This window comes from Gallus gallus, chromosome 1 (genome assembly GCF_016699485.2).
Source record: "Gallus gallus isolate bGalGal1 chromosome 1, bGalGal1.mat.broiler.GRCg7b, whole genome shotgun sequence".
Classification (NCBI taxonomy): domain Eukaryota; kingdom Metazoa; phylum Chordata; class Aves; order Galliformes; family Phasianidae; genus Gallus; species Gallus gallus.
In genome coordinates, this window is record NC_052532.1 from 84,353,002 (window position 1) to 84,369,487 (window position 16,486).

The 16,486-nt window shown below is 43.7% G+C and overlaps 2 protein-coding genes across 8 annotated transcripts in view; both read right to left on the reverse strand.

Annotated features, from left to right (window-relative positions):
- TBX19 (T-box transcription factor 19) overlaps positions 1-9,598 on the reverse strand; it is a 23,651-nt gene extending 14,053 nt beyond the window's left edge. For 2 of the 7 annotated variants that reach the window (XM_046909062.1, XM_046909039.1), the window contains exon 1: positions 411-6,614. In XM_046909062.1, the coding sequence (XP_046765018.1) occupies positions 411-607 (197 nt within the window). In that variant the 5' untranslated portion in view covers positions 608-6,614. Of the gene's footprint in view, positions 1-410; positions 6,615-9,505 lie in introns of those variants that run through there. The other 5 variants (XM_046908984.1, XM_046909002.1, XM_046908964.1 and 2 more) reach the window with 5 other exon arrangements.
- On the reverse strand, positions 5,916-16,429 carry SFT2D2 (SFT2 domain containing 2). Its single transcript, XM_416592.8, has 8 exons — positions 16,301-16,429; positions 15,999-16,085; positions 15,742-15,827; positions 14,423-14,504; positions 12,073-12,108; positions 11,899-11,957; positions 11,162-11,191; positions 5,916-10,553 (listed from the first exon to the last, which is right to left on the reverse strand). Exons 1-8 carry the CDS (start codon positions 16,361-16,363, stop codon positions 10,514-10,516), a joined length of 483 nt encoding a protein of 160 aa, XP_416592.2. The 5' UTR covers positions 16,364-16,429; the 3' UTR covers positions 5,916-10,513.
- Between the last annotated feature and the right edge of the window lie 57 nt (positions 16,430-16,486).

A 16,486-nucleotide genomic window follows, 5' to 3' on the forward strand; every position in this document is an offset into this window, starting at 1 on the left:
AAAGCCTGAGAAACAAGAACAGCAACGGGGGGATAACAGCACTGATCTGCTTCTGTACAGTCCTTTGAGATCTACAGGTAGGGATGTGATAATAAACATTAATGACTGGTAGCACAAGAAGCAATCCAGAAGATTTTGAGAGATACTGTCTAGCCCTTGGTGCAAGTTCCCTTTGGGTCAATACATTTCTCCAGCATGTTTCACAAGCGGGAATAAAGTGTGGCAGGAATGGCTTTCACAGGAAGGAGCGGGGACACCCCATTCTGTCCCTGCTCTGCTTTTAGGGGACCGCACTGCTATGTGCTCACTGCAGTTCTCTCTAGCCTATGCACACACTACTTACTCTTATACCTCTTCACACCCCCGGCTGTCACCCACCCTTAGCCCACAGCGCTACGCAGATCGCTCACCTGCCATTCTTGGTCACAATCATCTCGTTGGTGACTTCTCTGAATCTCTGCCAAAGGGGAGCATCCTCTAAGACAACCTGGAGCTGCTTCTCAGTGGGGTCACCTTTGTCTCTCCCAGCCCGGAGTTCGCTCTCCACGACGCTGAGCAGCCTGGAGACGGTGCAGTCACTGGGCTTTTTGCAGCCCAGGTCTGCCATGACGACTTTACTGCCAGAAACTTCAGGTGGCTGTTCAAAGACAGAAATAGGAAGCTAAACCAAAAAGCAAAAGTCAGATCGTTGGGCGCAGCCTGAGAAACGTGCCCTCCTCACTCTTTTGCCACTGACTAGCGCTGTCCTCTGGAAGTCCCAATGGGCAGTGACACCAGCGTGTGCAGGTTTATGCACACACTCCACACACAAAAAAGGACTATCTCCTAATTACCTGTCAGACGGTCAGGTGGGTGGCAGGCTGATGACTCAATTGGCTGCCTTGAAAGAAGAGTCCTCCATCCAAATTAGCATGCTTTTATCTTTTTTCAACCTGAAGTGGGTCTAATTGTTCTGCTTGAGAACCAGGTTTCCATTAATGAAAATTATTTCATCTCCAGACTGAAACAATGCATGGAAATTGCATTCCCGCTGATGCGGACTCTAGCTGAAGGAGCTAGTAACAGTCAAGACAGTTAAACAGAGAAGATAGTCTTAAAGATAGAAGAGGGTAGTCTTATTTTCACCCAGCATGTTGAATAAACGCATTAAGTTCATTACTCAACATCCTCCAAGTTCCTAAATTAACATGTTAGATTGCAAAAGGAAAAAGTAGCGTCCCTACACTCCACTGTTGATGCCGGCTCTGTCCATCCTTTGGTCCCCAGTTTCATTCACAAAACTCCTGCAGCACCTTACCAGTACCTTAACTCCCTTCTGGCTGCATTTCTAGGGACAGATCCCACACTTCTGAGGCTGAGAGTTATGGGCATAACTGTCTTGAGGCCTGGCATTGCTGACCTACTCAAGGTCTGCCTCATCCAAAAGCTCCCTCATCATTCCTAAAACCGGCATTCCCTCTCCTCTCAGCCTGAGACCTTATCTGGCAAGTCTCTTCAAACTGTCTACTCTTTCCATGAAGGACAGTTGTAAAAGAAGCCACTATTTTACCAAGAAATCCATCAACTTCAGCAGTGAGATAGGGATCTGAGAAAACTGGGTCCAGTTCCATGCTAAAGGGTTAAGTGAAGGTTCAGTTATGTGAATACCACCGATCCATAAACATTGGACTTTAGCACATGAGGCATTTGAGTGCCTAATTCCTCTGGATGCATTTAGCTCCAGTAGCATCTGTGAAATTTCTGGTCTGCTGGACATGACATAGTCAGGGACTTGGTTATGAAAATAAACTCTGGGCATTTCTTTTTAGAGAAATATATTTTCTACCTACTTACTTAGAACTTTGTGTTTGTTTAACTCAGGAGCCCTTGTTGAGTTTCTGTGCTTCCAGATCTCTAAGCAATGAAATGATTTGGTTTGGGGGTCTACCGTGGACCTCTGATAACATTTATAAAGACAAGAAAGGGTCTGGCAAACTCTGTAAAACAGGATTTAAATTAAATCCATCATTTAATAAGGTTCAACTTATCTCGCAGAGCAAAAACCCAACAGGTATCATCTCCCTCACCAGCAACAGCCAGACCTTGTAGGTCCTATCTGTGTCATACATTGTTGAGCAAATGAAGAATGGACATTAAAATCTACAGGATATTTAGGTACTTTGAAGCTTGCCACTTGGCATCTGGAAAAATAATTGCTTACCAGGTAACATCATGTAACACTGAATAGATTAGTGTTTGGGCTTTCCTTTTCAAATGCTCAAAAAGGAGAGAGAAGCTCTATCATTTTTCCTTGCACGTGCTACACAAGATCAAATGGCAGAGCACACACATAAGAGACCATGAAGTACTTTTTTAGTTACCTGTGGTTGGCTAATGGGCATAGGCCAATTGCTGGTTTTGAGCATGGCGAAGGGTCTTTCAGCTCTAAGAGTTCGGGCTCTAAGAGCAATTGGTGATGCATGTAGCAGTATATTCACAAGGCGCATCTCACCACCGATGTATCTTTATGGCACAGAATTAGCCAAAGAAATAACAAATTTGCATGCATGCAAGAAGAGTCATCAGCTTAATATAACCAGGGCACAGATTTTACTCAAAAATACACATCCAGATCCATATGAATCCCACCTCATGCATTGGTCTTCATCACATCATACACCATCTCTGCCTTACATACAGACAGATGCCGTGAGGGGGGGCTACAGGAGAGAGACCAAAGCAGTAGATTTATACAGTTAATTGCTTATTGTTGGCTTTTCATTTCTAGAAAATACGAAGAGCAGAGATCTTTACTACAAATAATTGGGCTATTTTAGGAGGCATCCTTTACATTTTAAATGTCTCCTTTGTTCACCTAAATAACAAACTTGAATACTTCCCAAACATCCCTTCTCCCTCCTACCTTCTTGAGAGATTAATTTTTCCAAGTCTGCAGATGCTGAAAATGAGACACAAATGGATTAACATCACTGAGTACTCCTGGGACACTAAGAATAACCCATTCTCAGGTATCAAATGGGTTCTTTCTTAGCTGGAAGTCTTCCCATACTTGACATTTGAAGAAAAAGGCAACTGCACTTACCAAGTAATAGAGTAACAAGGTGACTGAGTCATCGCCACTGAAAGTAGGACACAGTGTGAATTAGTCCTCTTGCACTTGTCATCTGTAGCTGTGCAATTAAACAAGCAGATGGGTATGGATGACCCAGGAAGTAGGAAGTGTTTGTACCAAACATGCAACATGGAAAACTTCCTCTGAAGCCCCAGGGGGAGAGCTGGGCGCTACTGACCAGGAAGCGGCCATCCTGTGGCTCACAGCTGCCCAGAACGAACCCCTTCCAGTCAAAAGTGCAAGTACAACACTTCGAGACATCTCTGGTTGCATCCAGGATTTACCAACAAGAATTTAGTGAATCCTATCTTTAATTGTAGCAACAAGGTCTGGAAACAGCGGTGACAGAACAAACCCGAAACACATAATGAAATTTATTCCACGAGTTCCAGCAGCAAAAAGCAAACTGCTGGTTTTGACTTTCTAACTAAAATCATTCTAAAACCCATTCCTACCACCAGCTGGTGAGATACAGCAGAAGAAAAAAAAAAAACAGAGAAAAGGTAATTATAGAGGCCCCTCCTTGCCTTGACACTGGATAGCTGTTTTTTGGCCTTTAGATGCACGTTTCCAAAATAAGCCAAACCTTCACGATGCGATGCAATCACAGAGAACAACACTCACACTTTCCGTCTCCAGAGCTCTCAGTGGAGCACTCAAACAACCAACGCCCCTGAACATTTAGTCCCAACAACACAGGGAAACGTAACCTCCATCACCATGACACTCCCAGGAAATCAACACCTATTGACGACCAAGGAATAATTATGAGAGGATAAAAAGACAGCTGCTTTCCCTCTGTTTTTAATCACGGATCCAGCCCCTTAAGAGATTGCTGGGTTATAAGAGACTTAGAGAAGATTAGCCTTTTCATTAATGCCGGGGTGGTGGAGAGGACAGTTTCAATAACTTCAGCCAGGTACGTTTTTAGCAGTTATTCAGTCAGCCTGCTCCAGTAGCACCTCCCTGCCTGCTGTTATAATCAACATCAGCTCAGAAAGCATGGGAAGCTTTTCAGAGCAATTTTTCTAAAAAAAAATACACAGTCAGGCTGGTGATAAACATAAATGTACTACAAAAAAAAAGGGTCTGCACCAGAGGGTGGTGGGCATGGAACGGGCTGCCCAGGGCAGCGGGCATGGCCCCAAGTGCTGGAGTTCAAGGAGCATTTGGACACTGCTCTCAGGCAGAGGGTTTGGATTCGGGGTGGTGCTGTGTGGGGCCAGGAGCTGGACTTAATGATCCTCCTGGGTCCCTCCCAGCTCGGGATGTTCTGTGATTCTAATAATAATTATACATAGTTGAAATATTTGCTTCTCTCAAAAGTAACGAGACTTATGCATCCTATTACACACAGCTAGAAAACACAAGAGCAAATACTCATGACAAAATAATGTGTTTTCAACTCCACATATTTGGAAGTGACATCCCTTCAGAGCTGCACTGAAATCACGCTGGCCAGCCTATACTTCTAACGTGCCATTTTTTCAGCTACATCAGAGTTACTCCTTGTTTCTGCAGATTTTATATCACAAACTCTCAGGAATAACCTCTTCTAGAGATGCCACATGGGAACCTGGGAAAAACTTAAAAGGGTTTCAAATAGGCTAACTTAAAATAGCAATCCCAAAGATTGGCAGCTTAGATATTCTATCCCATCTCTCTAATTCATCTGAAGCTTTCTTCATAAAAAAAAGAGAAAACAGATGTTTTTGCTGCCTTCATGAGTTTCCACAGTTCAGTATGGATGGGTATTTACAATCCTTTACCCCATAGATACTGCAACTCAATACAAAATAAACAGGTAAGCAAGGGGAAAAAATTCCAGCTATACGCATCCATAAAATACTCTCATAAACCAGAGCTTGTTGGGGGGAGAAGGGGAAAAGGTACATGTTAGGTGTGTATCAGCCTTCCAGTAGTCTCATTACTAAACTCAAACCCACCATGGATTTTCTTCCAGGGTAGGGTTATTCACAGCCTCTCTGGGCAACCTGTCCCAGTGTCTCACCACCCTCACAGTAAAGAATTTTTTCCCAATATCTATCTGCCCTCTTCCAGTTTAAAACCATTTCCTCTCATCCTGTCACTGCATGCCCTTACGATAAGTCCTCCCCAGCTTTCCTGAGGCCCCCTTCAGGTACTGGAAGGCTGCTACAAGGTCCCCCCCGGAACCTTCTCTTTTCCAAGCTGAAGAGCCCCGACTCTCCCAGCCTATGCCCATAGTGGAGGTGCTCCAGCACTCTGATCATCTTCATGGCCTTCCTCTGGACCCGCTCCAAGAGCTCCACGTCATGCAGGTTGAAGTAGGCAGAGAAAACAAAGCACTTAACATTTAAAGAAAGGATCTATTGCATTTGTAGGTTTAGATTCATACTCATAGCTGTCTTGATAAGAAAGTTATATGAAACTCCCCTGGTTCCTCTAAGCTCTTTTCAAAAAGATAAAGTATAAACCACTAGGTTCCTGTGTTACAGAAAGACAGGTCTCCTCTACATAAAAAGAAAAACTGGACCTTCCTGTGAAGAAATTTGAGTGCATTCGGCTTCGAGACAGTTTTCTTAGAAGACCAAAACTGAAAGCACATCATCTCCCAGAACACGCAAGGGTTGCAACCACCCTTGCAATAAAAATAAGTAGATAAAAGGGCAGCCATTTGGGTTTGCCCTACCAATGAGAAGAAATATTTACCACACTGGAAGCAGGCCGGTGCAAAATAATCCTATCGACCCCACCTCACCAGCAATTCGAGCATCATCTGGAGTCACCGTCATTAAAACGTCCAAATTAACTGCAAGAGCAATTTGTTTAATGCAATTACAACTTTATTGAAGAAAAAACAACACTCGTGAGGGCTTCGTTACAGAAAAAAAGTTCTAGAAAAAGATATTTATCAAAGTAGAAATCAAACAGTGCAAATACACAGAAAGAGAGCAACAAATAGGATCAGTAACAATACAAAACATTGTGGTGAAGTTCTGAGAGTCCAGTTTTTGTTTTACAAAACAATTCCCACCGCTGTTAAAAAATGCTGCGTTGTCAAAAGACAGCAAGGCACCCACTTTTGAGAAAATATACCATTTTTGTGCTTTCTGTCCTACACGGGCAGTATTTGCTATGGTCGTAAACATCAGTAGTTAAGACAGATGTGTGTTTATATGTCATCCTTCTCCTTAGTTTTGAAGTCCACAATAGCAACAGTCATCCTGTCTTCATCGACATGATTAACTACCGAAACAGAGTAAGAACCATTTTCATGAGCTCAACAAATGCTCTTTCAATCTTAGTACACAGCAAAAGCACACGGCCTTCAAGGAGTCATGTTTTTCCACAGTGGAGTTTCCTGAACATGAGCTTCAGACTGCATGTAAGCGACAGCACTCTGAGCCCCCAGGTGTATAACAGGCACAGCTGTCATCTACCCACAAGTTACAACCAGTCCAGGCCCGACCTCCTGCCCCTTGCTGGAAGCCATCCCATAGCAACAACTCCCCCCTCCCCCAAAATTGCATACTAAGTATTTAAACAAAGCCTTATGAATTCTATTTTTTTTTTTTCTCCATGTGATTTCTTAAAATCCTTTTAAATCTGTTCAGAAATTTCTTCCTTGGGTTTTGGAGCAGCTCATGGGCAGTCTTACTACAGCAAATACTAAGCAAGATCACCCTGTTCACATCAGCACAGTAGAACCATCTCAGATAGCGTCAGTATTCACAACCACACCAACCAGAGCAAAACCCTGGAGTGATGAAAAAATCCCACATTTTCATGTTCAGAATCACAGTGCTATGGGAACAAATACCCACCGTCACCCATTTCCATTTCCACTGTATCTGCAAAGTCAACTGATCCCAGATAGGCACATTTCATGCTAAGGCTGCTTGGTTACAGTGATCAGTACTGCAAAAATAACCCCAAAAGTCAATGGGCAAGTTGACCAACAGCGAGGCTTTCAAGAAGCACTTTCTGGTAGAGCACCCAGCTCTGCTGAGATGGGCATCCAACATCATAGAAGATTCTTTAGAAAGTCAGCCTTGAATTAAGTGCTGTAGGCAACTGCATAAGGCCTTTATTAAGGTAAGAGCCTTACGTTTAGAACACAAATCTCTCTTTGCAGCAGAGCGTGCACGGCAAACATTCCTGCCTTAAAGGACATTGCGATAGAAATGGCTTTAAAAAAGTCCACCATGCTTCCTGGTAAGCAGATAACCAAAGCTGATGACATCAAACATACAGAAGTCTTAATGACAAAAATGGTATAACCTAATTCAGATTGAAACTGGACAAGAAAGAACACTCACATTAATTTACCTCTCGATCATATACATTATTTGAACAACAAGATAGAAGAATCTTCTACTGCTAAACTTGGCAATAGCCTGTGTGCAACTGTATATGTGATTAAGAATCTACAGTGTTTTTCTCTGATAGAGAGGAAATTACCTTTAAATCAAAACTGCTTGTAAATGAAGTAACAAACCCTGAGTAGTTTTCACCTATTGGCAAGGATATGGTGAATCTCTGTTACCACCTGACCTTCACAAGAACAGAATACAACACCAGAAGGCAACGTGAATCCTAGTGGCACTATGGTGATCACCTATGCCTTTGCCATCTCCTTTTGAATTTCCTTCCCTTATGGGCACTATTACTAAGCCTCATGTGCTGTGCAGTCAAATAAACCTTTGTTCTTCTTTATTGTTGTATCAAACTGTGGAACTGGAATTACAGCTTTAAAAAAGCATGTGTGAATCCATACATGTTTACCATTTCTTGGTAGTGAAAGAAGCAGTTCCAGAGTGTGAATTTCCTACCTCTAAGTGGCTGTGCTCACAACACTAGAAGGTCCCACTTAGCTATAGTATACAAGTTGAAAAAGTAGTATGCAGCATACCCAAATCTAGTGTTTTTACAATGAAGATGCTAGAGACTCATGGTACTACAGCCCTGCAAAAGCTAGTCAAGGAGTAAGCAAAAGGCTTTTTCCCTTCCTAATCTGAACTATTAAAAAAAAAACTAAACAAAACAGAAGTAAAACTCAATTATGTTGACTGCTGATAGCCTGGAATGATTACACAACTTAACAGAACTTTCCCAGGGTGGGGAAGGAAAAATACCATACACTATACTTGTGGAGTTCTCCGGGAACAACCAGAGATATTAAAACTAAGCAAACCCTGGGATGTGAAAGGCAATAGAGCTGTATTTCAATTGGTCTTACACAAAGGAATTCTGTACATATTATCCAAGCCCTAATAGAAGCCTAACATGGGGCCCTTTGAAAGATGTACATTAGGTTTTGAACCTACTCCCTCATTAAAAAAAGAACGTCTTACATCCATTTAGATATCCAGAGTCAGGGAAAAAAAATGTATTGGTGTTCTTTAATTCTCAGTCTCTCTTAGGCCTTTAACTAACTCTTTATTAAAAAAAAAAGTAATAGTAACAGTTAATGTAGTCATTTCAAAACTAACTTCCAAATCCTATGGAAAGAAGAAAAAAAAAAAAAACAGTAGGAGATAGCACTTGGGGAAGTTATCCCACAGAACTGATTCATCCCAACGTACCACATTTTCGAGAAGGCATTTTCTGTTCAAATGGCTTTGTAAAAGTACCTCTTACCAGCTGGAAAACAAAGAAAGCCTGCTGAGGTTCCCCTTTTATATCCTCAAAATATACTTTTTTGTTTGTTTGTTTTTAGAGAGGATCCTCAGGAATGGGGGGAGGTTGTTACTGTGTTTTATAAATTAACTGAAGGACAATTAATGTTTAGAGTTAATTCTGTTTCTAGTAACTTTCTGGGAACCACAGAATTATTCTACTTCACTGTTGGCTTGTACCTTATTGCTGAATGGATCCAGGCTTTTGCTGCACTGAAGTCTTTGTGGTACAAGTCAAGGACATGCTTGCTATGCAAATGCAATGCAGTTAGATGGCTAAATTCTACGTAGGTGAGGAAAGAGGATTCAGATCATATTAAAGTTCACTGGATAATGACCTTCACAGCCATCAGTTCCAGCAAGACAGCTTGCTAATAGGAAAGGCAAGAACAGTTAAGCAGTATCCAACATAGTAGAAGCAGGAACCTGAATTCAGACATTAAACAAGTGACTACTGAAATGGTTCAGGAGTACATGATTACACATAGCTCAGAAGATTAGAAGAATGGGCAATGGCCTTGGAACCTGGATACTGACCATTCAGTGTTTGTTTGAAGCTGGCAGCGAGACTGTTGCATGCTTCCTTTGGTTAAAATAAACCAAACACACACACACACACACACACACACACACACACAAACTAACAATAGAAAGCTGTACTTCCTCCTCAGAGCAGAAGATATTCACAAATGCAGAAGAGAGTTTTAGGAAAAATGAAATTGATTTCACTTACAAAAAAGACATGCTGAAGTTTTAACTTATACACAGGTTCAGAAGAAAATGTCTTTTTCCTGCCCCGGACTTGCTTAAATACCAGCCTGCTTCCACTTTATCAACAGGGACTTTGCCCTTTGAGAAAGAACACACACAGGTTCTGTCTCAGCTTACCTGTCGTGCCCTCAGCTTCACACTGCCCCTGTGCTACAGCTGGGGAGAAGAGAACCACCTCATTTCAAGTGATAAATTGGTTTCCCAGCTTGAATGTACTGCATTCAGCTGGAGTCAGGGCAAAGAACTCATTCCTGGCAACTAAATAACTTCATTAACTTAATTTTGCAAGTGCTTTTCTTACAGGAACCAGTCTTTGCAGACGAAAATGTCCCTCCCATGTATTTTAAGAAAACACAGTCAATCTAAACTGAAAACAGATTTTTTCGTTTAAGAAAACAAAATGAGGCATTTCATAAGTACTCTAAAACAGCCTTTTCATCTGGAATTAAACCTTTCGAAAATATCATAAACCTAAAGTGTTGCAAGAGAGGCAGAAAAAGAAGACCAGCATTCCATTATCTGATATAAATAGTGCAAAGATTAAGTGAGGTAAGGCTACTACAAGAGTTCTCAGGAAGGAATCAGCCAGCAACAGATTTCTTCTCTGAAAAGGAATCCTCCAGCCTGGCACGGTCCCACCAGAATTAAGGTCTCCATTTTACAGACTTCACGTGTTACTTTGTTAATTTTGCAAAACCAAATAATTTTAAATGAGAATCATCATAACAAAGTCTGGGTCTCAGCCCAGTCGTTCTGCCTGAAGAAGGCTGAACCGCATTTAGTCACGTGAGTGCTCTGTCCTATGGACACCAAAAACACGCAATTGCATTCGCTGCATTTAACACAAGGAGCCTCTAACAACCAGCCAAAAGGCACACGTTTAGGACAGAAGTAGCAAAGTACATACACGGTGATCTTAACATAGTTCTGCTATGCTTCCTAGAACTTTGTGAAACATCCAGCTTTCCTCTTAGGACAGACAGACAGACACGCATTTCTTCACGGCATCCCTATGGGCAGGAGAAAGAAAAAGGCACCTCGGTTAGCTGCTGGATGACTCACTGCACGCTGGTGCGGCACCACCAACACTCACACCTTTAGGGATCAGCTGACCGGCTGTTAACTGTGCTCACACGGCCTGCACGACTGCATTACAGGCAAGCAGGTCTGCTCACCCCACACCCGCCCAGCTGCAATGGTAACAGCACCCACAGGAAGAGCAGAGTTGACAAAGCAGCATCAACTGTGCTCAAATGCTGTACCAGCGCTCACAGCAGAGGGAACAGTGAAGAAAAATAAAGGTACGCAGAAGAACACACTTGCCCAGTAGTATTTTGGACCAGCATTTGGGCATTCTCAAGGCAAACGTTAAATTCAGCATATGGTCTGCACACTTCTGTGTTTTCATAGGTAGCCCTCTCATTTTGTTACACTTAAGCTGCATTCCCCCCACCAGAGAAGCCATTTAGTCCCATTTTTAAGCAACTACAAGTATTTCCTCCCCCTAAAACACTGCTGTGGAGAAGCTTAAATCCACACGTTACAATGCTCCCATACAGTAATCTTTGGTGGCACGAAGCCTCAAGACGACAAAAGGTATGGGAGCAGGGCAACTTACCTTGCAAATGGTATGAAGGAAATGCTGTACCTAAGAAGGAACATTGTAAAGGTTACTCTTGTCAGATTATACTTGAGTCACAAAAAGCATAACTGTGTTGCCCTCTAAACAGAGGGCTGTAAGATACACAACCAAAGTGAAGCCCTGACGAGGAAGGAGCATCCCTGCAAGTCACCTTAGCTCAGCCACGTTGAGAAATGGCAAAAATCAGAGGGCACACTGCAGAGGCACGTGAAACAGTGCTCCTGCCCCAAGCAGCCCTCATGTTCCAACACCTACAGGGAGATAAGACTGCTTCTGAGGGCTGGCTCCCTACCCGCTACTGTGCTAATTCAATGGCATTTTACAGAGAATACTGTAACTTAAAGAAAACTGATGCTTAACTCAATTGGCACATCTGGGTCACTTGACCTAACGAGTACAGAGTCTCTAAAAGCAGAATAATAAACGAAGTGAGCATCAAATTGATTCAAAGACAAAAGAAAAAGTTTTACCTCGGGCTCACAGAAATTAAACACATTCAAAAGGAACCTCTTCCAGAAGTGGAAGGAGGGAACAAGGAGCAGCAATATGTCACCTCTTCAGAGATGCACTATCTTGCATCCAGGGGAACGGTAGGGTACAAAATCTTCCTTCCTTTTAATGTATACATGCTCAAATCTCACTCACAGCCCAGCTCTTCACTTCCTGTTACACCTAACGCCAGGTGAGGTGCATGCATAAGGGAGAGCACTTACCATGCCAAGGCAAAAAACTGTAAGATACAGAAAAGGAGCGCGAGTCCTTCCTTACGCCACTGAGGGAGAAGGGCAGGGGGAAGGGGAGGAAACACAGCAGCCAGTGAGACAAACATGCAAGATATATATATATCTATACAAATATATATATACATACAGGACTCAAGTACTCACCCAAAAAGCAGAACACAGCGTCAATATGAGACACAACTGGAAGAAAACAAATGATTTCTATTAAACATACAAACAACTCTGCAGTCTTCGCAGATATTCTAACATTGCAATGGGTTCCTTCAGAGGCAGATGACATAATTTCATAGTTCTATCCAATGAGGTGTGAGAGTACCCTTTATTTAAAACACTTTTACTACTGTGTTTTTGAAGCAATGAGAAAACACCACACTGATGTCATTGATGAAGGTGATAAAGAGCAGCACTCCCAGTACCGACCCCTGAGGGACACCATGTGTCACTCATCTCCATCTGGACATGGAGCCATTGAGCACTCCCTGAGTAGGGTCTCACAACCCTCATTCATCAAACAGTCCACCCATCAAATCCATACCTTTCTAATTTGGAGAAAAGGATGCTATGGGGGACTGTGTCAAACGTGTTACTGAAGTCCAGACAGATGACATTGGTGGCTCTTCCCTCGTCCACCATAAAAAACAGCCAGGTTGGTCAGGCAGGACCTGCCCTTGATGAAGCCATGCTGGTTATCCCATATCACCTCCCTCTCTTCCATGTGCCTTAGCACAGCTGCCAGGGAGATCTGCTCCACGATCTTCCCCAGCACAGAGTTGAGGCTGACAGGTTGGAAGTTCCCTGGGTCATCCTTTCCACTCTTCTTCAAAATTCACATCAATTAAAGCCACAACATGCTTTCAGGCACTGCTTTGTTACATCCCTTTTTAGCACATAGCCCACTACAGTCATTCAAACAGGCACTGTTTTCTTTTTACATAGTTACATCATGTCTTTGGGAACTGGTGGTCCATTTTGGATTATCTCCTGTTTTCCTATTAGTTTTAACAGAAGATACTGTTTAGTCCAAGTTTTCATTTTCAAATTAAGACGTGGCAGTTTATTTAATCATGCCAGATGCTGATATTTCCCTTTGTTTCAACAGAAAGTTAAGCCACTGGCAATGCACACCTACTACTGTGCTACTACAGACTGTAACCTGCACTCTTCCACGTGAGCAAAAAAAAAGACACATGTAGTAGTGCATATGCAAGACAGCAGCATATGTACTGCCAAAGAAATCACACACTCCACCTCAACCATGATTACCAGTATTAAATGTAGTCTTTCCATAACTTTTTAAGGTGATGATTCGTGTGTTGGTATACATACTGCACCATACACCTACTGCCTCTCTTTATCCCACTGTGCATTCCAGACATAACTCTGGCTCCAAGCAGCCCAACTGCACACACAAACACACCACACAATGGCTTCCTGGCTGCTGCTGATCTGTGAGCATACACGCTCAGCATCCTAAGCTGTATGTGCTGCTTGTAGCCTCACAGATGTTTGAATACAAACCAGAAGACACAGATATCAAGCAAATGCTCTGAAGACATTCACACTGAAAAATGGGAGGAGTTTCCTGCAAGTTAAATCACCTTCTTGATTTTAGACTCTCCAAGAGAAAGTACAAGAGCTTAAAAAAAACTGAAAGCACTTTAAGCAAGAGGAAGCCTGAGAATTACCAGCAACTCTTCCCCACAATAAAAGACTGCTCGTAATTCCCATCTTCAGAAGATGAAAACAACTGGAAGGGCTGACTTCAGCTGAATGCTGCCTTCGCAATTTCGTTGTGCCACGTGAGTTTCAAAACCTGAAGCTATCAGCCAACTGGGATGACATTATTTTTAATGCAACATCACCACAGCACAGAGATTCCAGTCCCCTTTGCTGTCAGAAACGAGTATTTTATCAGGGTGGAAATACCAACACTGTCTTATAGAGCAAATCATATGGAGTATAAAGAAATACAAAATTATGCAAGATAAGACACATCTAACAACTTCCACAGTGCAACTTTTAAGAAACTAGTTTCCTACCTTTCATCTTTAAGCAACAAGAAAATACCATGACATGACCTCAAGCACCCTAAAAACGTTTGCGCAGGACTTAAACACAGCAGCTACAGATACTTAATGCTTATTCAGTGTTACAATCAGGCTTTGGTTCAGCCCTTTCTTACAGGGAAGTGCTGGTGCTACACACACCTTGTCACCACACTGTACAGCATGAAGAAAGAACTCCACCCACAACATATCCTGAGACGTAGATCACCCTACAAGGAAGGGCTCAATAGTTGGGTGCTGGAATGGGCTGCCCAGGGAGGTGAGTCACCGTCCCTGGAGGTGCTCAAGAAACCTTTAGATGTTGTACTGAGGGATGTGGTTTAGTGGGGAAATACTGGTGGTAGATGGACAGTTGGACTGCGTGATTTTAGGGGTCTTTCCCAGCATTGGTGATTCTAAGAGTTAAAACTGATTCCTTTGATACTTACTAACATAACAACAGTAGCAATCAATCGGGTAGGTTCAAACATCCTTTTCAATTGTTTCACTGGTCCCATAAGAAAGAGAGTGCTGTCAAACAGAAAAACAAAACAAGATGAACACGTAGGGCACGAAAGGCAAAAGTGAAACCAAGGCAGACTCCTGATGAAGGGCGGTTATTTTGTAAACTTTTCTGTTGTCACGTGGGATACTGGGACACCATGTTGTTACCGTAATCGGTGCACAACGGGATATACAGTGAGACAAGATCCATCCCTGCTCTCCTTTGCCTAAGCTACTTGTTCTGTAACTTTGCAGTAATCATAACTGAACGACTGCCTAAGCCTAGAAGAACTCTCATGCTGAAGTATAGGTCAAGGTTAGCTTCAGTCGGACCATTCTAACAGATGCTTTTAACCCTCTCTTCGAAACCAGCAGACACAGATGCTGCATGGATTGCCAGGCAATTTATCTCCGTTCCTCTGATAAAGGGCTCTTTTCATGCCTGCATCCATTCTCTGAACCTCACTTAGAGCACTGAGGACTCGTACTGCATCAGTTAGACAAGGTGGAAGTTTTATCTAAGGTTGTATTGCCATTGAATGAGTTCTTCCTCAGGCATAGCTGCTGTATTACTTCCAGTTCCATTCCCTGTGCTTTCTAATACCTTGTTGATGTTCCTCAGCCACAGAAGGCTGTGTCTTCATGAGCTGTATTTCAGGAACCTTTACAACACACATGAAAGGTTATCAGGCAGTCCCACTGTAACAGGCAGAGGTGTTTGCTAAGACAAAGCTCACAAACACACGCTGTTAAAAAAGGCAAAATGGCAAAGAAGTATTTTTATCCTGAGGGGTGAAAAATACAGCTCCAAAAACTAAAAATTGCAATGCTGAGTGCATGACTTTGAGCCCTTCATGTTGTGTTTTGTTGTTTTTGTAAAGAATGAGTGAAAAATGCCCTTGTGGTACCTTTTTTTCATGGTGCTTCTAGGGAGATGCTGTTCTTTTTAGTGAAAAGAGCACAATCACACGGAGGGTGGTGACACACTGGAACAGGTTGCCCAAGGAGGCTGTGGATGCCCCATCCCTGGAGGCATTCAAGGCCAGGCTGGATGTGGCTCTGGGCAGCCTGGTCTGGTGGTTGGCGACCCTGCACATAGCAGGGGGGTTGAAACTACATGATCATTGTGGTCCTTTTCAACCCAGGCCATTCTGCGATTCTATGAATCTCCATAAGCAAATGTACACACGCAAACAGGTTGGTTTTTACTACTTCCACTCCAGTTTGTCACCTTCATTAGAGAACTAATATAAAAGATCGTTACCTTCCAATTGATGCAATGTTCCCCAGTGTGTAAAATGCTGCAAAGAGAATCAGCCCTTTCCTTGGTACCCAGAGCAGACAACTACCCTAAAAAAGGAAAAGAGAAAGAGAAAAGTGCATGCGTCAGCATTCTCGTTAACAATTAGCGAGCTGTATCTAACTGGAACAGAGCCTGGTGCTCTCAGAGACCCAGAAACGAGGTTTCAGAGGGTACAGATCCTCGCGGGCCCTTCCCAGCTCAGAACAACCAGCGCTTACCAACACGGAGAACACGCATCCCAACGCAAAGCACGCGACGAAGCCTTTCACTCGGGTGCCCCAGCCCAACGAAGTCGCGTCGATAACCTGGAAACGAGGGGGGCAGAAAGCGGGCGTTACGGCCGTTAGTTACCGCTACAACCCCGCCACACACCGCGTGCCCGAGCTTCCCGGGGGCCGCAGCTCGAAGGGACGCCGGCTGGCGGCAGAGGCCCGGCGGCGCAGAGGCCGAGGAGCGGCCCGGTGCCTTCCCTGAGGCGGCGGCCCCCGCAAGGCGGCAGGTGCCGGCAGCGGGGCGTTACCTCCGCCAGAGCGCCGGGCTCCTCCGCGTCCTGACCGCTCAGCACCCGCTTCAGCTTGTCCATGCCGCCCGCGCGCGGCCGGACGGCTCTTCCCCTCCACCCTGGGAACTACGAGCCCCGACAAGCCCCGCGCGGCCTCCGGCCCTCCTCTACCTGCTGGGCGCAGGTAGGCGCGGCGACGCGGGG

Coding starts and splice junctions, on each gene's coding strand:
- SFT2D2 (XM_416592.8), bottom strand. CDS start 16,363: ATGGACAAGCTGAAGCGGGTGCTGAGCGGTCAGGACGCGGAGGAGCCC. Junction 14,505..15,741: donor AACATTGCATCAATTGGAAG/GTAACGATCTTT, acceptor TCTGTTTGACAG/CACTCTCTTTCTTATGGGAC. Junction 11,192..11,898: donor CAGTTTTTTGCCTTGGCATG/GTAAGTGCTCTC, acceptor GTTCCTTCTTAG/GTACAGCATTTCCTTCATAC.